Source organism: Myotis daubentonii, chromosome 3 (genome assembly GCF_963259705.1).
Source record: "Myotis daubentonii chromosome 3, mMyoDau2.1, whole genome shotgun sequence".
In the NCBI taxonomy this organism is placed as follows: domain Eukaryota; kingdom Metazoa; phylum Chordata; class Mammalia; order Chiroptera; family Vespertilionidae; genus Myotis; species Myotis daubentonii.
Genome location: NC_081842.1, coordinates 21,385,016 through 21,409,933, shown reverse-complemented (window position 1 = coordinate 21,409,933; position 24,918 = coordinate 21,385,016). Strand labels below are relative to the sequence as shown.

Sequence of the window (24,918 nt, the reverse complement as noted above, 5' to 3'; positions counted from 1 at the left end):
GTAGCATATACATTTACCCTAAATATACACATGATTCCATTTCTGGGACTCTGTTATTCTTACACTCAGCTTACTTTGTTGAGGTAGGCTACTACCTGGCCCTTTAGACATTCCTTACTCATTTGTTTTATAGTTATTTGTTTACCAATTTTATATCTTTTACTAGGCAGTGAACTGTCTGAAGGTTAGTTCTTTTTTCATTTATCATCTCATCTCCACAGCCCTAAAATAGAAGTGAGTCCTTAGTAGATGGTCGATAATTGTTGGTTAAATTGCCTTTGGACTGTCATTAATCTATAAAATACTGGATAAATTTCTTAGCAAACTAGTATTCTTCTTTCAATTTCAAGAAACATGAGCAATGCTCATCAACAGTCCTAGGCCCGAGGTGATTAACGTGTTTTGGTACCTTCCCCTGGAGGTGGGTTTCTCCTTGGCAGCAAGGCCTGGGGGGGCGGTGTGTGTATGGCACAGTGTAGGCAGGGTCCATCAGCCACCCTGAGGGAGAGGTGTCACTTCCAAATAGGACATATTCCCTCCTGATGGAGAGGGACAGAGTGGCAGCCTTCCCGACAGGGGACTCTGTATGATTTTATTCTCTACTGCCTGCCTCCACAAGGTCTAAGGTGGTTTATTAGTTCATATGATTGTCAAAACTCTCTGTGACAGTTTTCTTAATCAATCATATTTCTGCCTCTAATGAGAACATGCCTTCTTGAGACTTAGATGGCAAGTGATTATTTCACTGTGAAATCTCAAATTAGTGGGATGTTATTTAGATGATAAATTTATTAAACTGACATTTGTTATTTCGAATCTTTTAAAAGCAGAGGGAGTATAAAGAGAACCTTGGATTGTTCTTGTATTTTCTGGTGAAACTCTTTTATGCACCAAGAAATAGATGCTTTGAAAACCTCTGTTCGGGTCCCCTGAACACCTACGATGGCATAGAAAAATGATTGGAAAAATGGAAAAAAGAAAAAGAAAACTACCTTCTCTCTCTCTCTCTCTCTCTCTCTCTCTCTCTCTCTCTCTCTCTCACACACACACACACACACACACACACACACACACACACACACACACCTATCTTGGATACTTAGTTACCTTGCTGGTGGTTTACTTCTTGTCATTCATTCAGGAAATATGCTTATCATTTAAATGACCTCCTTGCTTGAGTATGAAGAGCTATTTAGACATTTAGATATAATACTTGTTCACATAGGCTACCTCCCTGGCCCTTTAACATTTTATCTCATCATAGTGCAGTTACCAAACCAGAAAATTAACATTGTACAATATTAGGAACTAAACTACGGACCTTTTTTGAATTTCATTGTCCTCTTTTCTATTCTAGGATCCTATGCAGGACCCAATGTGACATTTTGTGTTCATGTCTCCTTGGACTCTCCCAACCCCCCAACCCCAACCAACTTTCCCCTCTTAATGACAGGATGGTGTGGAGCCAGCACTGCTCTTTCAATAAGATACATAACTTGCACAAGTACCTTGATGTTCATATTGATGCAAGATCCAAACCAAACAAACAGAAAGCAGATACCAGGAATCTGGCCTGAAGGGAAGTCTCAGATGACAGGGCTGGGATGTCCAGACAGGTGACAGAGGTGAAGAATTGGCTTCTTGCCCTTGGCACTTTCTACCAGTTGAAGAGCATGAAATGGATCTACCCTCCTGCTGGGGAGGCAGTAGAGTGAGTTGTTGAGCAAGCAAGGGAATCAGGCAGCTCTGGGCTGGAATTCTGACTCTGTCACTCACTAGCACAGGGAGGAAGGGTAACAACAATAACTAGTTTACAGGGTTGTTAGGAGGATTCTGTGAAATTTGGTGGGCATTTCACAGCCTCTGCCACACGTGAGCATTAATGTCCAGTTTCAGATCAATGGTTCCTACACCTCAGGGTGCATTAACAACCTTCTAGGAGCCTCACTCTGAGATTCTGCTTCTGCAGATCTGAGGTAGAATGTGGGAGTCTTTATATTTAACAAGCAGCCCAAGTGATTGGGAAACAAAACCCTGAGCAACCCAGTTGTGTCCAGACAGATAAACAAGATGTGGACCTCTGTCCGGGCACCTGGGACCCAGCTCAAGGCTCTATCTTTTATAAAAGGTGCAGGCAAAGATCTCTTCCTTGCTCTGGTTTGCACCTGCTGATGTTTTCTACAGAGCCTGGACCTTGTTTCAGGGTTCAAGCTGCCAGCTGGTATTTCATTGTTGGCTGCCAGTGTATTACTAATGAGCATCTGGCCTGAGTTAACAAATGCAATAATAACTTAGCCTTTAAAAAAAATTTTTTTTTTTTTACTTTGATTACCTTTTCTTGCAAGAACCAATGATACCGATACTTATATCTGGAGAACCAAGATGGCAGCATAGGTTAACGCCGGAGTTTGCTGCTTTGAACAACTACTTCAAAAGTGAAACCAAAAAATGGAAGGGACATCACCCAGAACCACAGGAACGCTGGCTGAGTGGAAGTCCTACAACTAGGAGGAAAGAGAAATGCACACGGACACTCAGAGGAGGCGCAGTGGTGAAGTCAAATTCTGAGGTGCGGAGTGCGCGGAGCGGGCTGGGAGCGGAGGGCGCGGTTGTTGTCTTCAATCGGGAGGGAGTCGCAGACTCTGAGCTCCAGATCCGGGCGAGTCTTTAGGGACCCAGACTCAAACGGGAGAAGCGGGACTGTCTGGCTTCGGTCAGAGCGAGTGCAGCTTTCTCTCCCAGCTTTGCAGCGGGTGCTGGGACTCAGAGAGGCAGAGCCCCTTGGGACAGGACTGAGAGCCGCCATAACTGCTCTCTCTGGCCCACCCTGTTGATCCTGTGCGACCCGCCCCGCCCAAGCCCTGCACAGAGGCATTTGCCGGATAGCCTCAGGCAAAGGCTAAATTAGCACCTCCCTAGAGGACAGAAGTTCTCTCTCTGCAGACACAGCTGATTCTCATAGCCACTTGGCCTGGAGGTCAAACCCTCCCTGGAATTAGCTACAACAATCAAGATTTAACTATAAGACTGCGAACAAAGACCACTAGGGGGTGCACCAAGGAAGCATAACAAAATGCGGAGACAAAGAAACAGGACAAAATTGTCAATGGAAGATAATAGAGTTCAGAACCACACTTTTAAGGTCTCTCAAGAAATGTTTAGAAGCTGCCGATAAACTTAATGAGATCTACACGAAAACTAATAAGACCCTCGATCTTATATTGGGGAACCAACTAGAAATTAAGCATACACGGACTGAAATAACGAATATTATACAGACTCCCGACAGCAGACCAGAGGAGCGCAAGAATCAAGTCAATGATTTGAAATGCGAGGAAGCAAAAAACATCCAACCGGAAAAGCAAAATGAAAAAAGAATCCAAAAATGCGAGGATAGTGTAAGGAGCCTCTGGGACAGCTTCAAGCGTACCAACATCAGAATTATAGGGGTGCCAGAAGATGAGAGAGAGCAAGATATTGAAAACCTATTTGAAGAAATAATGACAGAAAACTTCCCCCACCTGGTGAAAGAAATGGACTTACAGGTCCAAGAAGCGCGGAGAACCCCAAACAAAAGGAATCCAAAGAGGACCACACCAAGACACATCATCATTAAAATGCCCAGAGCAAAAGATAAAGAGAGAATCTTAAAAACAGCAAGAGAAAGAAACTCAGTTACCTACAAGGGAATACCCATACGACTGTCAGCTGATTTCTCAACAGAAACTTTGCAGGCCAGAAGGGAGTGGCAAGAAATATTCAAAGTGATGAATACCAAGAACCTACAACCAAGATTACTTTATCCAGCAAAGCTATCATTCAGAATTGAAGGTCAGATAAAGAGCTTCACAGATAAGGAAAAGCTAAAGGAGTTCATCACCACCAAACCAGGATTATATGAAATGCTGAAAGGTATCCTTTAAGAAGAGGAAGAGGAAGAAAAAGGTAAAGATACAAATTATGAACAACAAATATGCATCTATCAACAAGTGAATCTAAGAATCAAGTGAATAAATAATCTGATGAACAGAATGAACTGTTGATTATAATAGAATCAGGGACATAGAAAGGGAATGGACTGATTATTCTTGGGAGGGAAAGGGGTGTGGGAGATGTGGGAAGAGACTGGACAAAAATCGTGCACCTATGGATGAGGACAGTGGGTGGAGAGTGAGGGCGGAGGGTGGGGCGGGAACTGGGAGGAGGGGAGTTATGGGGGGGAAAAAAAAAGAGGAACAAATGTAATAATCTGAACAATAAATATTTAAAAAAAAAAAAAAAAGAACCAATGATACCATTAAAGTTACGGGGGTTCGGAGGGGGCTTTCACAACTGTACTTTACAAAAGAGTGTGAAATCACCATGGAGCCAGGCATGGAAGTGCTAAAGGCCGTGTGGCATCAATGTGGGCTCTCAGGCAGGGGAAGTGCGAGCAGTGTTCCCATTTGCAGGCAACTTTGCACGGTCTGAAGAATTCTACACATTTTACAGATGAGGAAGCGAGTGGTAGAGAAGTATCTTTCCACAGCTGGTTAGAAGTGGGGTCTCCAAGGCCATGGTCTCTCCCAGCCCCATGCTGCTTTCTGGGAATGCCTACCTTCCTTCCCCACCCCTTGTGCCTGATGGTGCAGCCTAGTGTTTGCTCTACGTGCTTGTAACAATATCCTCCTCTCCCATGTTCTTCCCTCTGCCAAACGCCTCTCTCACCAAACCTTTCTCCTGATAAGCTTCACATCTCTGTCTGTCCTCAGAGTGCCCCAGCTGTGGATGAAGAATGGCGTACACTTGCCCCCTGGGCCACTTCCCTGTTCCCAGGGCCTCCCAATTTAATCTGAGGACAGGTTTTATCTTGTCTTCCTGAGAGACCTCATGCACAGAGCCATCCTGGCTATTAAGCTCTCACACCCTTAAGAACCCCAGAGCCAAGGCTAAGAGCTGGGCAGTAATGAGATGTGCCTGTCACTGAAGTAATCTGGGCAGGGTAAGCCAATGGACAAGCAGTGGCAAAGGGAGCCGGGTCTTAGATTAGGCAAGGCTGGGGTGGGGGTGGCGGGCTGGCTGGGTCTCCCAGAAAAACCTGAGGAGAGTTGGACCTTGAACTTCTAACACCCATGTGTAGGCTTGAGGTTTTGAGGGTAATGAATTTTTAATATTTTCCTTTGATTTAAGATTTTATCTCATTAAGTGCCAAGGGATACTGCCAGCTCCATTTTGTTCTAATATTTGTTTCTGGGCAAATCTTCTTGGAATGATTTTGTTCTGTTTCCCTTTTAATCTGATCAGTAAAGTTTAGGGACAAGGAAGGAGAATGAATGGTGGGGAGGAGCTTAGAAGAGGCAGAATTTTGAGGGTGGATATTCCTCTATAGAGGCTGTTGTGAGCATAGGATAGGAATGAAATTTCAATGCCCTAAATCTTCCCCCAGAAAATAAATCTTTCCACTCCTCACATTTAGACATTAGAGTTAATAATATAGTACTTTAAATCCATGGTTTAAGTGCCTTATATTTCCTTATGTAGGTATGACTCCTGAATTGATTGAGTTAGCACCTGAGCCTTTTATAGAGCTTTAACATAAAATAAGGCCAAAAAATTCTTAGATGAATATTTCTTCTCAGTGTGTTTTAATTTTTTGTTCACACAGTTTAAATTAATAGCATTACTTTTGTAATAAGAAGCAAAGTTTTTTTAAAAAAATATTTATTACTTCACAGGGAAATTCATTTCAAAACAAAGGTTTCAACAAAGCATAGCTGTTCCTACTTCTCGAACATGAAAAAGAGATGGTGTTTGTGTTTTGTTAGTATCTTGTCCTAAGTTCCTTGGTCAAAATTCCTCACATTTTCTTTATACTGACATTTACATGTTGAAAATTCTTATGGTGGAGTTTACAGAGCACTTACAAGTAACATTTTTCATTAAGGTGCCTGGTTCACTTTGTTCTTTGGAAAAACTCATATAAGAAATGTACACAGTGACAGAATAAAACCAGACACCTACTGTCAGACACTAGGGCCAAATGGCAATTTCTGATATTTTTAAAAACATTCAACTATTTTCAATATCTTCTAAAATGGGATATATTACTAAGATTGAAAGTGTTGTTATTATTGTTGTTTACTGTGAACTCCTAGCATAGGGCCAAGAACATATAATATGCTCAAATATATGTTTTTATTTCTTTTTTGGATTTATCTTTTATCTTTCCACAGGAAGTTACTATGAATAAGAACTCTCTGGAAAAACACAGATGTCGAAAAGTTTAAAGTCAACATAAACTCCTTTACACTTTTTTAATCTCTGAAAAGTTCATGTCAAATCTTTATCTTTTTGCAGGGATATATTTTTTGGATGGTTCAATGAGTTATTCTCTACAAACAGTAATAATTTTGAATAACTCTGGCATATCTGTATATTAAAACCACAGTATGCTCTCACAGGACTCTTAGGATATGCAAAGAAATAAGTGTATATTCCATGGTGAGGCAAAGGAACTTTTAGTAAAAACAAGATAATATACTGTAGAAAAGAATGAAAAATATTTTACAGCAGTTCCTTCCCTTTGGGCTATGAGCTTTATAATGTGTACTAGAGGCCTGGTGCACAAAATTCATGCACAGGGGGAGGGAGGGGTCTCTCAGCCTGGCCTGCACCCTGATCGGGCTAAACCGGCAGTCGGACATCCCCCTTGCAATTCGGGACCACTGGCACCTAAGTGCTGACCTGCCTGCCTACCTCATCACCCCTAAACACTCTGCCTGCCTACTTCATTGCCCCTGACTGTTCTGCCTGCCTGCCTGGTCACCCCTAACTGCTCGTGTGCCTGACTGATCGCCCCTAACTGCCTCTGCCTGCCTGCCTGAACACCCCTAACTGCTTGCCTGCCTGGCTGATTGCCCCTAACCACCTCTGTCTCAGCCCCTGCTGCCCTGGAAGGACGTCCAGAATGATGTCTGGAATGTCGTTCGAGTGTCTGGTCTAATTAGCATATTACGCTTTTATTATTATAGATAGTATTAAATATCACTAATAACTCAAAATAAGAATACAAAATAATCCACATACTTGTTGACTAAGAAGCTTTTTGAAATGTAGAGAAATTAAAACTGAGAAACTATGTAAGGGATAATTTAAAGACTTTATAAGTTCCCAAATTAACCCAGTTCCTATGTTCCCCTGTAGATTTATAAATTTACTTGTAAAATTAGCTTATTTTATCTGTGCCTGATGAGTACAAACTATTAATTATTTTAGTTTTTTAAATCTACAACATCCTGTTCCTAATAGAAAATTCATAGTTGTAGCAAACAGATGAAACAGATGGGTTATTTTTGCATCTCCCATAGAACTATGCATGGGATTTTTTAAAAGAACTGATTCTTTCTCTGTTTCTAACTAACAGACAGAGACCTTCCCTTTTCAATAATTATATGTAGGAATGTATCATGTTAAAGAAGAAAATGGAGCAATACTAAACCATAAAACCGTGTTGGTATATCTTTAATCTAAGGAGATCCCATTTAATTAAAACTCTACACAGAGCCATTCTCCTTTGAAATGATACTTTACACTACACTGGAAAACTAATTATAGCATGGGAGAAGCCCGGAACTGCTCCTGGCAGCCTAATCTGGACACTGCTGTTCCCAGCCAGGCTTTGGCATCGAGGGGATGGCAATATAACCACAGAGTCCTATGTTTGGAATGAAATTTCCAAACATAATGTATGGAAAGATATCCAGAAATTTAGATAACCAGGGGCATCAAAGAATATAAAAATTATATTTCTATGTCAACAATATCTTGGATTATTCTCAAACACAGAAGATAGGCCTTCCTAAGACATTTTTAAAGCTACTAAAATCTTGGGATAATCTCTGTATTCCCAGAGACTAAACAAAACTAGGCACAGAGGAGGGGCTTGTTAAGTGTTTTACGAATGAATAAATTTAAGAACTGCAGAGAGGGAATTGTTCGCATAGAAGAAATGTTCAATAAACTCTTTTATTACCTGTTGATCTTTTCATTAATTGATTGCCTGGAAAAGAATTGATCTGAATGAATCCATCTGTGGCCTTTGTCTGAGTTAATGGTCTGGGTATCCACCACCTACCACACCAGTGTACGCAGAGGATGGCTGGGAGGCTGGCCTGGATCCGGGGAGTCATTATGGTAGAATAACACTTGCATCTGCTATCTTCAAGCAGTAAGTTAAGCAGGAATAGTGTCTTGTTACTCCTTCTGCTGACACCAGGGACCCTAGTTTCAGGAAACAAGGGAGGGTGTTCCCAGAAGGAACTTCGGGGAACAAGGATACTTGCCTGGTGATTCACCATCTTTGATCATTTTATGATTAGTCAAGAACTTCAGGGACCACTCACTACAAAGGATTAGAACTTTCTGGTAACTAAGACAGGATGTGCCTCCAAAAGATCTGTATAGCACACCTCAGGGTTCCTGAAGATTGGGTGGAGACGTCAGCCTATTCTCCACAAGGATGGGGAACATGGCTGTCTTGTTCATCACTGTCACTCCAACACCCAAAACAGAGCTCAGTTTTGCGAGTCCAACCATCTCTCAGGTCCTAGGCAACACATTCTGAAATTATTTCTCTCATTTTTCAACAACCCTGAACAGTAGGTATTTTCATTTTCTTTCTTTTGAGTATGTCCCTGGATAAATAGATTCATCTTTGAGACTTTGCTAACCTCGAAAATGGATAATGACACCTGCTCTAGTGTTGTTGTGAGAACAGAATGAGGCGATGATGATGCCAGCCAACCCTTTTTTGAGAACTTACATTATGCCAGGCACGGTGCTACACACTTTATGGGCATTATCTCATTTGAAACTCACGACCGCTCTGTGATTTGAGTTTACTTTCTAGGGAATGACTGAACAGGGATCTGAGCCCACGGAGTCTCACTCCACAACCATGCTCTTAATGATTTTAATAGCATATGTCAAATGTCCAGTACAGTACTAAGCATACAACAGGTACTCACTAGATATTACTTTCTTTCTTATCTTCCAAAGACATAATATTTGAGGCAGCAGAAATTCTATAGGAACACAAATAACTTTTCAAGCAACCACAGAGAAAGCCATAATCAACTTGAGAATTCATGAATTCTAACAGTATACCCATCTTAAAAAAGCACAGGACAATTTATTATTTTTTAAATATATATATTTTTATTGATTTCAGAGAGGAAGGGAGAGGGAGAGAAAGACAGGAACATCAATGATGAGAGAGAATCATTGACTGACTGCCTACTGCACATCCCCTACTGGGGACCGAGCCCGCAACCCAGGCATGTGCCCTTGACTGGAATTGAACCTGGGACCCTTCAGTCCGCAGGCCGATGCTCTATCCACTGAGCCAAACCAGCTAGGGCGAGAATTTATTATTTATTATGGATTGTTCTGAAGTGATATATGGATAGTAATGAATAGACTAAAACATTAACATTAAAAATGCTGCAAGATTCTGAATTTTAATTGGAGACCAATTAAAGACCAAGCTACAAAAAAAACAAAGACCCCTCCTGGCACTTGCTTCTTTCACCAGGCACCAAAGGCGGCATTTCCCTGGACACTGTCTGTGTCTTCTGCATGCTGCGTGGGAAACAAAATCCCTCAGGTGCACAAGGCTTCCATGGTGGACTCAGCCATCTGATGAGCAAGTAACAGAGGTGGAGAGCTCCTTGTCTAGGCCAGTGATCCTCAACTCTGGCCCAGTTGGTATGATCACTTAGGAGCTGATGCCCTGTCCCATACAGGATCCTGGTATGAGGAAGGGCCCAGGCACAGGTATTATTTGAAAGCTCCCCATGTGATGGTATTGGCAACCAGAGTTGGAAACTGGTTTAGGCAGTGGTTAAAACATTGTTGGAATGGATTCAATCCCCCCTACAAGCTCCCAGTATGACAGAAAGCTCAGAGCGGGAGGAAGAAACACAGTAAATACAGGGCCAAACATGGAAAAGCAATTCAGCAAAGAAGACTGAACATGGCTTTGACTCCAAACGGGGCATTGTGATGTCTTGTAGGGTCTTTACCCCAGCCAAATAACAGGTTACAGACTATTCCTTCAAAATTCTCTCTTTGGTGCTTTGCCCTTCGTTTTATTATTACTATTAAACTTCCGCAAAAATCCCAGTGGCAATAAATGACTGTAGCAAAAATAGCTTAGTTGACATAATTACAAAAAGAGTAGAATAAAGAAGAGCATCGGCAGTCTCATTTTCTGGGACAAGATTATAGAGGCCACCAATCCTGAGAGAATAGGGTACAAATGAGACACATCAGACTTATGGGGTTAGGACAGGATTTCTCCCACTGGTACCGTATAGAATGATTAATTCAATATAAAGACTTAAAAGCTTAACCAAAGTCTAGTTGGAGATAGGCTACTAGGTCATTATATCATTCCTACATAATTTATTAACTTGGGGCAACTCGTGATTTTCCACTAACAGGTTTTCATGTCTATAGGATTCAAAAATAGAAATGCAAATTTTATTCTAAAGACAAACATATGTGCATTTTTTATTTACTGTGTCACTGTTCCCTCTCTTAGCAGAGGTAATTGAGGATTTGCTATCTCCCTCATGTAATTCTGGTGGGTTGATTGGAGGAGTGACACAGCAGCCACCAATTCATCTGAATAAAATGCCAACTCTTCTTAAAGTTACACTGATGAAAAAATTGCATATATTTAGCACACCCTGGATGGTGCAAACTCCCAAGTATAAACCTCAATTTAAAACATGTTTGCAAGACAGGCGATGACAAATGGGACAGTGAAAAATGTTGATGGAGTGGACCTAGACCACCACAAGTGTGTTGAACTTGCAGACAAGAAAACTTGGATGGAGGTGTGCCTCATTCATATTCCAATATACACTGAGTGACCAGATTATTATGACCACCTGACGTTTGTAGGCAAATTAGCTGTAATTTCACGCTGAAGTTGCTAGAGGGTCAGATCATTACAAACGCCTGAATAGCACAACATACCTAAGTATTGTTGCTGATCAACTTCATCCTATTATGTTGATGGCATATCCCAATGGAGATGGCTTCTTCCAACAAGACAATGCGCCATGCCACGGTGCTCATATTGTGCAGGAGTGGTTTCAAGAACATGAGGGAGACTTTACTTTGCTTAGGTGGCCCCCACAATCACCAGATCTCAATCCAATTGAGCATTTGTGGGATGAAGTTAAAAGAGCCATCAGGCAGCTGGTTCTACAACCATCAAATCGCACAGAACTGGACAGTGCTATTCATCAGGCATGGTGCCAGATGCCTCGCATCACCTTTCAACATCTGGTGGAGTCAATGCCAAGAAGAATTGCTGCAGTATTGAAGACAAAAGGTGGCCCAATGAAGTATTGATGAGGTGGTCATAATAATCTGGCCGGTCATAATAATCTGGCCACTCAGTGTATGTATTAAAGATCTGGTCATCAGCCCTGGCCAGTCTGGCTCAGTTGGTGGGTGTCATCCTGTGTACCAAAAGGTTGCTGGTTTGATTCAAGATCAGGGCACATGCCCCAGTTGCAGGCTCAATCCCCAGTAGGGGGCGTGTGGGAGACTGCTTTCACATTGATGTCTCTCTCTCTCTCTCTCCTCTTCTTCTCTCTCTAAAAATCAACTTTAAAAAATGATCTGGTCATTAGCTCTCAAGGGCTATAATCTCTCACTCTGGCTTATCTTGTGCAGTTACCTTCCTCACACACTCTGTATTCTAACTCTTTACCTTCTTTCAGTTCATCTAGTCTCTGTCTTCAATTCCTTCCTTAACCAGAAAGGTTAGGATGGCTGGATAATATGGTTCACCATTTAGAAGATTCTCTTGCCCTATTCTCAACTCCACTGCTTCACTCTTCCTTCATTGAATTTGCCTGGCAAAAATTCACACCCGGATGAATTTCCCTCCCTGTGCTCATCACCTATAACCAAGATGCTGAGCTGTACTGGAGGAAATCACAGGCTGCTAAGCCCCATGCATTATACTTTCTTGGTTTACACTAACTGTGCATAGAGGCCACTAGGCTTCTGTTTCTCATCACTTTTGTCCACTGTTTGGATTTCAAACCTGTCCTATTTCTCTCAACCTCAGATCCCACTTCCTCTTCATCATCGGCAGATAATCATGCCTCCTGCTTCACAGAGCAATTCAGCAAAGAACATAAAAGCAAGCAAACTGTAACCCCCTCCACCTCCTGCTACCAAATCTACCAGCCTCCCCATAGCAGATAAGATTGATGCCCTGCCCACTCCCCATGAGTGTCCAGCTGCCTGAGAACTCCCACTGGTGTGCAAACACTCCTCTTTCCTAACCTTTTGGTGGGTGTGCACTGGCTCCAGAGTTAAGGAAACACAAACTTAGACAACACCCATCTTTTCTTCCTCTTTTTCTGTCACCGTAGGAGAAGGTACCTTCTATCCAAGTTTCATTTCTTCACTGATTATCTGGGTCCCATTTTCTGCTCCTTCTCAGACCTCACTCCATGGATTAGCACCTCTCATTGCTGTATCTTTTCTTTGTCTGGTTCTACTTTGTTTATTTACTATTAATTTCACCCCCCCACTTCAATTCCTTTTTGTTCATACTTGTCTGATTTGTATTGGCCCACTTCTTTATGTTCCATTTATCTTTGTCCCTTTCCTTAAAGAGCATACCTAGCAACTAGTACTTTCTTTTTACCCAATTCTAAAACTTTGTAATTTACTACGATGATAGCTATGTTAGATCTTTTTTTCTGAACTTTTATTTCATTCTTTTAGAACATTTTCTTTACCTGTCTTTAATTTGGTCAAGCCGCATCTAGCTCACAGCCCCCTGATGGATTCTGTACAGGCTCTTGCTATGTACACAGTATGATGAACTGGTCTCACAATTAGTGGGCAACTGATTGTCACATTTAATCTTTTGCAAAGCTGACAGTATTTGAGTCATATGTAGCCTGTCTCTTTGCCTCTATCCCCAGTCTTCTCCAACTTGCTGTATGCGCCGGTGACCACTGTGACCAAAATGAACTTCCTGGCCAAGTGACTCCTAGAATTAAATATTTCGTACTCCCAAGCACAAAACCAATAAATTCTAAGCTTCATTGCCTGGACTCAATGCTCTTCATAATCCTTCTAAACCCTCTTTAATCATTTTATTTCCCAGGCAGTTCCTTCTCCAGGCCATGCTAGTCTAGACTTCATGCTTCCCTTCCTAAAATGTATGTATCAATTCATTTAGAAAATATTTATTGAGCCCCCATCATTCCCCCAGAGCCATGACAGATGGTGGGGTCAAAATGGCAGATGATGATAATGGAGCTCCCAGTCTAGCAGGGAGGATGGATAAATGTTCAAACAATTACAGTACATGGCCCCAAGGGCTACATACAAGTAAGAGATGACAGATGGGAACTAATAGAAAGCCTCTAGCTGGACTTGGATGGTCAGGAAAGCAACAATCAAGCCTGGATCTGAGTGAGGAGAGTGTAGGAAAATTCAACAAAAAGAACTGCTTGTGTCTTTCTTTCTCTCATCAGCCTGGCAGATTCCTATGCATCCTTCAAAATACTGTGACCTCCAGAAGCTCCCACCCTGCTCCCCAGAAAAGGTGGCCACTTCCTGATCTGTGTTATTTCGGTCTTTTACCTCTGCCTCTCTGTCTCTCTACCTCTATCATGGTCTTGCTAAACTGATTTTTTGCTTGTTTACTCTTTGAAGTAGCCCCTTCCAACCCTCTTAGTAATCAGCTCAGATGTTTTTTCATTCAGAAAGCCTTCCATGGCCTCCCCCCTCAAACCTAGGCAGCCCTTGTATGTGTTCTCCTAGCCATCTCAAATTTCTCTCAGAGCACTGGTCACATTGTGATTCATTCATTCAGTCAGTTATTCATTTCATAAATGGGCATGGACATAGGCATGTGTGCCGAGCTGATAACCCAGCAGGAAATAAGTCAGACTTAAAGAGTTATTCCCAGCAAACATAAGTGCAGGGTGTCCCCTGGGGACACTAAGCCCAAGGATCTAATCCAGCCTGGGAAGAGGAGGCTGAGGAAGGGAAGAGCCGCAGATGATGACAGTGACTATGGGGTCTTGGAAGCTGGAGGTGATGGGCGGCAGGAACTAGGTAGCTGGTGGAGGAGCCAGGGGATGGGGCTCTGCTGTCTCTACCACTGACTGCGACATTTCTCCTCTTCCTGCCTCTGTTTTTCTCATCTGTAAAGGGCGTGGTGACTGCGAGGACTAATTTTCACTCTCATAACTGTGAGACCATGTTTCTAAATTGTTATCAGTTCTGGCAAGTTGCCCACCTCTGGGTCTATGGAGGACCTTGTCGCCCCCGTATTCGATGAAACGTTTTTGCAACCGTTTGTTTCACTTTTGAATCCCAGGTTAGCATTAGAGGGCTATTCGTCCCTTTACCACTACGTTGAGGGCCAGGAAGGGTGTGTGTGTGTGCACACACGCATTGGGGTTGTTGTAGCTTCCTCTGCTTTTTCCTCTCAAGTTCTTCCCCGAGACCCGACTCTGACCATGAACCTCAGGCTGCTGTGAACTCACCCCCCTGTATCTAATACACTCCACGAGGAACAGCAAAGGCTGCCAGGTTGTCAGCAATTCTTAAGAAGGATTTTATCCATGGAGGTATAAAAAATGAAGAAGCCACATTTTGAAACTATTCTGTAAAAACACACATGCAGATTCATTTTTAATGTGTATGCACCATGGCATTTACTCAAGGTAGACGTTCCAGGAAAAGTGACAAGCCTAAAACTACATGTTTAATATTCATGCAGCATTTAAATTCTGTGGGTATTTTGGTCTTCAGATAGTTCACTCTGTGCTATGCAGAAAAATCGGTAAATTCTCTGAGGGAAGAAATTGCACTTTTTAAATTGTTTCTCGAGAGTCTCAGAGGCACTTTATAAATACTATTGTTGTTGTTACGTTGTTAGAATGATAGGTGAGGTGCCCAGTTTGCATTGGCCTTAGTAATAAGAATGACAATCATGAAGAGTGTCACAAAAAGAATACCATCCATGTTAAATATTTAAAGTCACGTTCTCCTGTTGTCAAAATATTTAGTGCAGTGACAGCATCTCTGAAACAGAAGAAGATGAGCCACGAGTACATTCTGCACATTAGAAAGAAGCCACCAGCTTATGTCCATGGTTCCCTGCTTTTGCTCTAGAAGGTTCCCTTGGTTAGGGAAGGGAATAAGGCAGGATGAGCCCAGGTGGCAGGTGCTGAATGGAAGGAGACTGAGCTGGATCTGCCTGCCCCAGGAACCTTCCCTGGACTTCAGCTCCAGAGAGCTCCCAGCCAACCCTGGGCAGATTTTCCTCATGGAGGCTGCAGCTCGGGTGGAAATGACTCGGGCCAGATCCAGGGTCTGGGACTGAGGACAACAGCTACTGAGTGGACAGAAATCATAGCTGCTGGCACCTAGCTCACCAGATACCAGCTCACACCTGTCTCCATCCACTTCCATCTGGTAAGGGCAATGGGTTCCAACCCTGCTGCTGCCTCAGAATCATCAGTGCAGCCATTTAAAAACACTTGCCCCCAGGCTGGGTGGAGACTAGTTATTTGCATGTTTAAAAGTACCACAGGTAATGCCAATATGCGGCCAGAATGGAGAAGAAACATCTCTTGAGAGGTTCAGTGTAGGTTCTCCAAGGTGTTACATATTCATGGAGTCAGTTGGCACTACCTAGGAATCACAGCCTGGAGGTTTGTGTAAAACAGGGCCCCAAAGGCATAGAGTGTTCCTTCTCTTCTTCATTGCTTAGATCCAGACCCAACCCCATCTTGTAGGACTGCGTAAAGTGTCCTTCCTGACCAGTGAACAGCATAGAATTCCTTTTGGGATGATGGTATTCTACCTGAGGCTCAATATATGCTCAAATGAGTACATGGCCACATATACCCTTATCTGAGCTCTCCCTATATTCCTAAATATTACAGCACTCCTAGAAGTACCTGTCAGCTTGGCACATATGCCTGTGTGATGTTTTTAAAACTAGCAAAATGATTTTATTGGTTAAGGTTCTCCATAGAAACTTATAATTTTTATATAATTCCTTATTGATATATTCAGACATTTCTATATAATTATAATATATAATCCTATCTAATAAAAGAGTAATATGTAAATTAACTGTCACTCCACAACAAAGATGGTGGTGCCCATAGCAGCCGGGGCAGGATGCTGGCGGTGTCATCCCGGCAATGTGAGCCCAGCAGGCATTGCGTGGCAACCCGGAGCAAGCAAGCGCCCAGCAGGGCCTGCTGGCGGGTCACCATGGGGACCCCCGAGCAGGCAAGCGTGGTCCACAGGCAGCGCCTAGCAGGACCTGCTTGCCCATCGCTGGGCCCGCAGGCAGCACGCAGCAGGGCCTGCTTGCCAGTTGCCATGGTGTGGAGCAGGTAGGCCCTGCAGAGAGCAGAGAACCACAGGGAGCGGGCCTAAGCTGTCAGTAGGACATCCCCTGAGGATTCCCGGATTGGAGAGGGTGCAGGTCGGGCTGAGGGACCTCCCCTCCCTCCCCCTGCACAAATTTTGTGCACTGGGCCTCTAGTATATTATAAAACATACAAATGTATTTATATAAATATGTATGATATTTAAATATGCATGTACATATACAAAGAGATTTATTATAAGAAATTGGCTAAGATGGTTATGAAGGTTGAGAAGTCCCAAGATCGCCATCTGTAAGCTGTAGTAGATTCAGTCCATGCAGAGCTGATGGTATAAATTCTAGTCCAAAAGCAAGTAGGCTCAAGGCCTGATAAGAGAGAGCATTTCAGTTCAATTCCAAAAGCCAGACAAGTCTGACAGTACAGCTCAAAGCAGTCATGCAGGTGGAGTCCCCTCTTTTTGGAGGGAGGGTCCCCCTTTATGTACTAGGCATTCGTGCCTTCCACTGATTGAAGGAGGACCACCCACCCACTCTGGGGAGGACTACTTTACTCAATCCACTCACCCAAATATTAATCTCATCCCAAAACACCCTCAGGACACACCTAGAATAACATTTGATCAAATATCCAGGCACACCATGGACCAGTCAAGTTGATACATAAAATTAATCATCACATGACCTTTTTCTTGTGAGCATTTTATCTGGAGGGAAGCACACACATCTGAGAGTGAGTGGTGCAGGGCAAATTCAGCCCCTTTCAAGCACCTATAGGAGTAGCTGCCCACAGTGGTGTGTCACCTCCCATGGCATGAATCGGATGGGCCTCCTTCTCTTCATGCGAGACTATGTGGAGCAACTCAGAATGTAGGCAGATGCCTCTTTGTAATGACAGGAGTGAGAGCCCTACTGAGAAGGCTCTGAGCTGACCCAGCCTGGACTCCATGGAATGATAGTCTCTTGGTCTATGACCTGCTTTGGGGGCAATTCTCATTGCTGGGCTGACCCCTATCTCCTCTCCCCACCTCCCTTCATGAGGCCTTCTCTGTTTCTGCATTGAAGTGCTGTTGAAGAAAACCAAAAAACTGGGTTGGCTGGACCTCGGCAGTTCATGTTTTCTGACTTCTGCTGGATCTTCACTATTACCCAGTGCACTTTTTGTCACTCTGTAGCAATTGATCCATCTATGCAGATTTCATTCAATAAATATTTTTGAGCACCTACTACTTGCCTGCTACTGTGATCTGCTAAAGGTACAATAGGAGTGTAGAAAATGCAGAGGCCCTCTCTGCTCTCAGAGAGCATGCCATGTGGCAAACTCCACAGGCAGGTGTCCTAAACCTGAGCAAATACCTCAACCCTCTGAATATGCAGGTGGCCTTAAGGACATCCTTGAGTTCATCACTGTTAGAAGTTCCCAGGTCTTTATTCCCAGCTCTCTCTGGGTATCCGGGGCAGGTCACAGGCTCTCTGGTCACCACTCTCCAGCTATGCTCCCACTTCACCGAATCCTCCCTCCTCTCACTGCCTCCTCCTGTCCTTCCACCTGAGGTCTCAGCTCATCCACCACATGCCCAATCCAGGAACCCAAGCATCCTTCCCTGCTCAGGGAGACTCCTCATTCTGCATCCTGAGGTCACAAGGTTCTATTTATCCTTCCTCCTGAATAATCATCTTTGGTCCACCTTTAATATCACTGCCTCATTGTCTGCCTTGTCTCCAGTCTCAACCCTTCCCCCTCTAATGTAGCCTTTATATTGCTGCCAGAAAACAATTCTGATACATTTGATCACGTCCTACTCCTGATCCAAGTTTTGGAATGGTTTTTCACAGGCTAGAGCAGAGTTTTAAACTTTTTTTTGGCAGAAGGATGCTTCCCCACCCCCCTTCAAAATTGTGTGATTACTTGTAACTATGATGCTTAATTTTCAAAGCCTCAGTTCAAAATGGAAAGTGAAGCACTAAAAAGAAATGAGCTATTAAGCCATGAAAAGATATGGAGGAAACTTAAATGCATCTTACTAAGTGAAAGAAGCCAATATGTAAAGGCCACCTACTGTACGATTCCAACTATCAGACATTCTGCAAAATGCAAAACTATGAAGACAGTAAATGGATCAGTGGTTGCTGGAGTTTAGGAGGAAGGGAGAGATTAATAGGCAGAGCACAGTGGGTTTTTAGGGCAGCGAATATTTTGTATGATAATATAATGGTGGATATATCACTATACATTTACCAAACCCATAGTACAACACCAAGAGTTATACGTATAACTAATGTAAACTACAATCTTTAGGGGCTAATGATGTGTCAATGTAAAATGGTAACCAATGTACCAACCACTCTGGTATGGGATGTCAATAGTGGGGGAAGCTATGTGTATGTGGGAGAAGGGGAACTTTCTGTACTCTTTGTTCAGTTTTGCTCTAAAAATGGTCATTTATAATTTATTACATTAAAAATTTACATTTAAAAAAGTTAGTTTACATTTTTAAAAAGGAGCCACTTTGATGGAGGCTGTGGTGATGGAAGGAGGAGGGTGGAGAGAACTGGAGCCTTGTCTGTCTCTATTCCTCCAAGACCTTGGGGCCCTAGGACTTGGAGGAACTTGAAAGACAAGAGCTGAATGCGTTAGCAAGGCAAACAAGGGCTCTCTCCATCAGGCCCAGCTTCCCTTCCATGCCTTAAGGTTCCAGAGCACTGTGCACTCATAATATTCTAGTGTTTCCCCAGGTACCTCCTGCTCTGGTACTTGCTTGCATTGCTCCCTCAATCTTGAATTATTCGCCCTCTTTTTCCACCTCCTTCTCAGCTTGATAACTCCCTTCAAGTCTCAGCTCTGTAGCACCTTCCCTGAGCAGCTGTCCTAAATTCCCTGTGCTCGATTCATCCCAGACTCTCCACTACGGCACTGTCAGATGCACTGTCTGTGTTTGCATGCCTGATCCTACTACACAGGGAACAATCTGAAGCAGGGGCCTTGCTGCTTTCATCTTGGTATCCCCCATAACCAGCACAATGCCTGGTTTCCTACATGTTTGCTCAGAATGAATGAATGAATGAGTACATAATTCTCTTCTTCCTCTCTAAGAAGATGATCCCACCTCCCACTAGACTGGGGTGATTTTCAGTCACGCTTTGGTGGATTTACTCCTTCCCATCAGTGTATTTATGAACCAGGCCAGCCACAGCAACCCACAGGTGGGTTTGGCCATTTAATTCTTTTTACCCATTTCTCTTACTGGCAGAGTTGTTCCTTCAGATGTATTTTCAGTTCATCCCCGAGTTACTTTACCTGCCTGCTCTCATTTGCACATGCTCCTAGTTCATTGAAAGAAAGCTTGTCAGAGCTAGAAGTTCCCTTCCTGTCCTCTGATAGAGAAGAAAAGTCAGAATTGTTAGCTTAAACTATGGCCTTTAGAGTATTCCAATATAATTGTGTGATTACTTGGAACTATGATGCTTAATTTCCAAAGCCTCAGCTGAACATGGGCTGCGATTCTGCTGACATCCCAAGTCCACAGCAGTAAACCCGGCTTCCCCTGGATGGGACAGCTGGGGTCTGCAGAGCCTGACTAATTATCTAAGGCAGGTGCATTTTTCCTTTCTCTGAATTTTTTTGTCTCCTCTGGCTTACAGAGGTAGCTCAGAGCAGCTCTTAAAGAATGCTTATTCAAGCTGTCAAGCTTTGTTAACCTGTTCTGAATGAAGCCAGTCAGCCCCTGAATTTCCTCGTTTCCTCCTGTTTTTCACGCAGTGTCTTATCACAAGTGTTCAGACTCTCAGAGAAGCTCAAAGCTCAAGTCAGGACTTCTGCTCCTGAATCATCTGTTCCAAAGCTCACCCCCCCACCCCCACACTCACACACATGGGGTTTTAAAACACTGCTCTCTGTCCTCCAGACATTCATTTACATGTAGCACTTCATGGACACCTGCAATTTTTTAGTCTTAAGGGCCTTTGGTGGAATTTTCTATGTACTTTTGACTAAATTATTTTCTGCCCTAGAAACGGACTCTATGAGATAATTGGTCAATGATCTTTTACTATAGCTCTTAATTTGTATTTTCTTAAATTATCATATTTCATAATTTGTATTTATAGGGAGTTTCTTTCAATAATGGATAGTGAATAATTATTTACCATTAAGCACATTCTCATAAAACTAAGGTTAGATGATCCTTTCAAATAGAAGTGAAAGGTAACAAGATCTGAGCTATAAATGAAGCAAATGTCAAGTTTCCTTAGACTTAGAGTGGACAAAGTCCACCCTTAGGTTCCAAATCAGATCATCAGAAAGAATCAGAAAAACTTAGGCCTCAATCACCTTAATATCTTTGAAATACAGTGAAAGGAGGCAGAATTAGTTGCCACTATCTTTTATTTATTCATTATCATCCCTTCCCTGGTCTCCACACTTCCATTCAATAGGAATCAAGAAATCTTCCTCTGAGCTTTCACATGTATATCACCTTGACCTCACAGTATTTAAGATAGATTATAAAAGTATCTAAAATCTAAAATACATAACAATACAGAAAAATCCATGAAGAAATTAGGCAAAGAGAAAATAAGGATAGAAAAAGTTCAGATAAGCTGCAGGTAAGTTGAGCACATAAACACTATGAGGGCCTTCCCATTTGCTAATTGGAAGTAACACTTGAGTCTTCTTCTAGGGTGAGCATTAGTATCAGATTTCTTTCTGTTGGACGGGCCCCCCATAAGGCATCATGGACACCATGGCTTCTTGGGTCTGAGAGACAGAGGGCTGTGTTGGGCAGGAAAGGATCAGAAGGAGGAATGGGACAAGGCTGATCACACAGTCCCTTCTCACCTTAGATGGGGTCCTGACTTGTACTCCAATCACTTTCTAGTATCTACCCCAGTCTTCCACTCCCAGCCCACACTACATGATACCATGAGTACTTACCAAGACCCAAGCAAGAAACTCTGAGTCCTGATTTCCCAAGATTCCTGGAACAAAAACAAAGCAACATGTGGTCATTGTTTCCTCGGGGGAACATGTAAGACTGTGTCATACATTTAACCATGAAGATTCTATCTCACTTTGATGACATGATGCTTGACTAGAGTTGTGGTAGAGACAGAGCCCCAGGCACAGGCTGTGGCCTTGGGGAGACCAGACCCTCTTGCTCATCTCCATTTGGGCACTAGGGGCTCCGAAGGTGCCCAGGCTCAGCACAAGAACAAATGTCCCCAGCAAACACAGCTTTTCAGCCCCGAATGATAGTTTTTATTAATTTGCTTACAAATTGTCTTTCTCATTCTATAATCTGAGTCCCTTGAGGACAAGATCTGTATCTTATTCATTAACCAGTCAGTCATTATTTATTCGTTATTCATCAGTAGAGCCTGATGCCAGTGGACCCTTAACATATATTTGTTGGTTGAGTAACTGACAACCTAATCTCTAAAGCAGAGTATTATCACTAGTGGATGGAGATTATTAAAAGAACAAATACAAAATCCTTCAGGCTACTTAAACTAAATTATATTATTTTTTAATAAAGTGCTACATAAAATTGGTACAAGAAGGCAAGACAGTCCTTTTTAAATTGTTATCCCCCCCCCCCATTAACACCTTTGCTTTTCAACTCTGAAAATGTACCTTGGAAAGGAAATATATTTCCACTCTCCAAGCAGGGACTCTAGTCTTTACTGGAAGGCGTGTCCATGGAGTTCCAGACCGAACCCATCATCTAACTGCTGTCAGAGCAGAAATCAAATTCTCAGAGAGAGAGGATGCCTCATAGAATTTTGTAGGGGTCCAATGTGAGGAGGTGAGGCTTAAATAATTGAAACTTGGCAGAAAATTGCATTCCTTTTTGTTGCTTAAATTTCATTTTCCAATTACAGTTTATATTCAGTATTATTTTGTTATCAGTTTCAGGTATACAACATAGTGTTTAGACAATCATATAATTGACAAAGTGCTGCCCTTTATATTTTCAAGTACCCACATCCCTTATATTCTGATCAGATGCCCTTATGAGAACGCGTTCCCTCCCCACCCCAAACAAAACAGAACCCACAAACTTATCCAACGGCAGCACCGCTCAGCTCCTCCAGGTCCTCCCTGGATCAGAGTTAGTACTTTGTGCTCTCATTTTTGCATCACTTTTTTCCCTCTACTTGTTATTATTGTTTATAAAATCACCTAAGCAACACATTTAATTTGATAGCAGAGTCTAAAGTGCATTGTATTACAGAGCTGAAAGACCCTGTTTTCTATTCCATTTCCCCATCTAGCTAAGTAATCTTGGAAAAGTCACTTCCTTCCTACGGGGTTTAAGTTCTTCATTAGCAGAATGGGATATTAAGACTGTCATTCATCCAGCATCACCGTTATGGGCCTGTGACATGACAACATCTGCTAAAGTGTTGTACAGTAAACAACAGCAAGCCACAATTAGCTTTGGTGCTTTCTGCCTCTGCTCACCCTTCACAGACATAGTGCTGAATTTTCCAGTACAAACTGGATATGTCCACCTGGAAGGAAATTCTTGCATAAAGGGGGGTGTGAAAAATATTTTGAATTACTGTACTAAGAGAAAAATAATCAGACCTCTCCATGAAAATAATTTGTGTAAGAAATTGTTATTTTATCTATTTTTAAATTACACGTGTAATCAAAAACATATTATTCTTTTAGTAGTTTCTCAGAAAACTACAGGCTGTGCAACCAGAAGATCTTTCTTTTAGTCTAAAAGTCTACTGATTTTAAGAATGGGAATTAAGAGCAAAAGCTATATAGTGGGGAGAATAAAAAAAGACAACAACAAATACATAAATGTGGTTAAGAGTCTTCCAGGCAGACTTATTTAACGCTGATGAGTCAGCAAAGATTTATGGAGAGGTGGGCACATTCCAGGTAATGTCCAGGTCATGGGGATACAGGGAGAAAGCAGGCCCAGGGTCTTTGGGGGTACATGGGAAGGAGACTACTGTCTCAGGCTTGTATTTGCATACCTATGTGCATGTGATGTGTGTGTGGGGGGTCTAGGTAAGGATTTTTATTTTGTTTTAAGATCATTCAATGATTCTGAGAACAACAGGAAGGAGGGACGTGGTACAGAAAAATATGCAGAGCACGACATTTTTATCACAAACTCAAATAGGGCAAGGTTATGTCACTGGGCACGGAAGGTGGGGTGACCTGCCCTATGACAGTGACTTAGGAAGATAATGATACTCTGCTATGGGGTTGGAGGACCAAATAGAGAAAGTTGAGAATCGTCAGCAAAAACAAACTGCAAAGTAGCAAGTGCTAAACGTGGCCCATTTTTGCCACGGCTGCTTAAATGCCCAGGCCAGCTTTTCTGGAAGGAAAGTCTTAGCAGATTTTGCACCGTAAGAAAAGTTCAGGTGTGGTGGTGATAGGTTCTGCACTGAGCCACGATGTTTTTATTTCCTTTAACTCTTTTTAAAAATATCTTCACCCTCTAGAGCAGCGGTTCTCAACCTGTGGGTCGTGACCCCTTTGGTGGCCGAACGACCCTTTCACAGGAGTCGCCTAAGACCATCCTGCATATCAGATATTTACATTATGATTCACAACAGTAGCAATATTACAGTTATGAAGTAGCAACGAAAATAATTTTATGGTTGGGTCACAACATGAGGAACTGTATTTAAAGGGCCAGAAGGTTGAGAACCACTGCTCTAGAGGGAATGGTTACCATGTTCAGGTGGTTGTTTTTAAAATGAAAGGCATTTTCTGTGTACAAGCCATACCTCTTAGTCCACTGCCCCAAGTCTGTCCAGGGCTGCGTATTTTTGTGAGGCTCTTATAAAGCACTCTCAACACATGACGACGCCTCTCACTCTGCAGATGGACAGGGTAGGAGGAATTAGCTCCCTCCAATTTATGGCATGGAATTCCAACGCAATTTCAACAATTCCAAATGGAGCATCTGCATCCTCCTGCCTTGGTTTAGGTCTATGCAGTACTAACTGGAGATGTGGCAATTGTCCAGCTATGCTGATCTACTTAAGCTCTGCTGGATAATAGGACACACATACTGGATGCATTTGAGCTAATGAGTACAACGTATATCATCCCAAAGCTTGTTTGTGTGGCCAAGTTTACACATCATGCTGGGCTATAACAGATGCCCGGGAACCTTCATTATCTCACCCATATGGAATTTTTGTGAACACTTGATGATCTTGGTGTGGCACTGCACAACAAATAGCTTTATAGGTTTTTATTTTATTTCTTAATTCCTCAGCATTTGCACAATTGAGTCTGCATAAAAATGCACATCAAATTTCCAGCCAGATTGAATTCCTTTCTCATTTGATTCAAAATACTAGTTTCAGTGCATGGGGTTAACTATTTTATTCGTGTCAGATAGACCAGAAGGAAGCCTCAGCGTGTTCATTTTTAGTATCTGTTCCTGTTTAACTCAAAATAAAAGCTCCTCTTTCCCAGGTGAACCTGAGCTGCTCTG

At 42.5% G+C, this 24,918-nt stretch overlaps 1 protein-coding gene across 2 annotated transcripts in view; it reads right to left on the bottom strand.

Annotated features, from left to right (window-relative positions):
- Positions 1–24,918, bottom strand: part of KCNAB1 (potassium voltage-gated channel subfamily A regulatory beta subunit 1) — a 293,179-nt gene that overhangs the window by 69,155 nt on the left and 199,106 nt on the right. For both annotated transcript variants that reach the window (XM_059686873.1, XM_059686874.1), the window contains exon 2: positions 21,375–21,418. In XM_059686873.1, the coding sequence (XP_059542856.1) occupies positions 21,375–21,418 (44 nt within the window). The remainder of the gene's footprint in view (positions 1–21,374; positions 21,419–24,918) is intronic.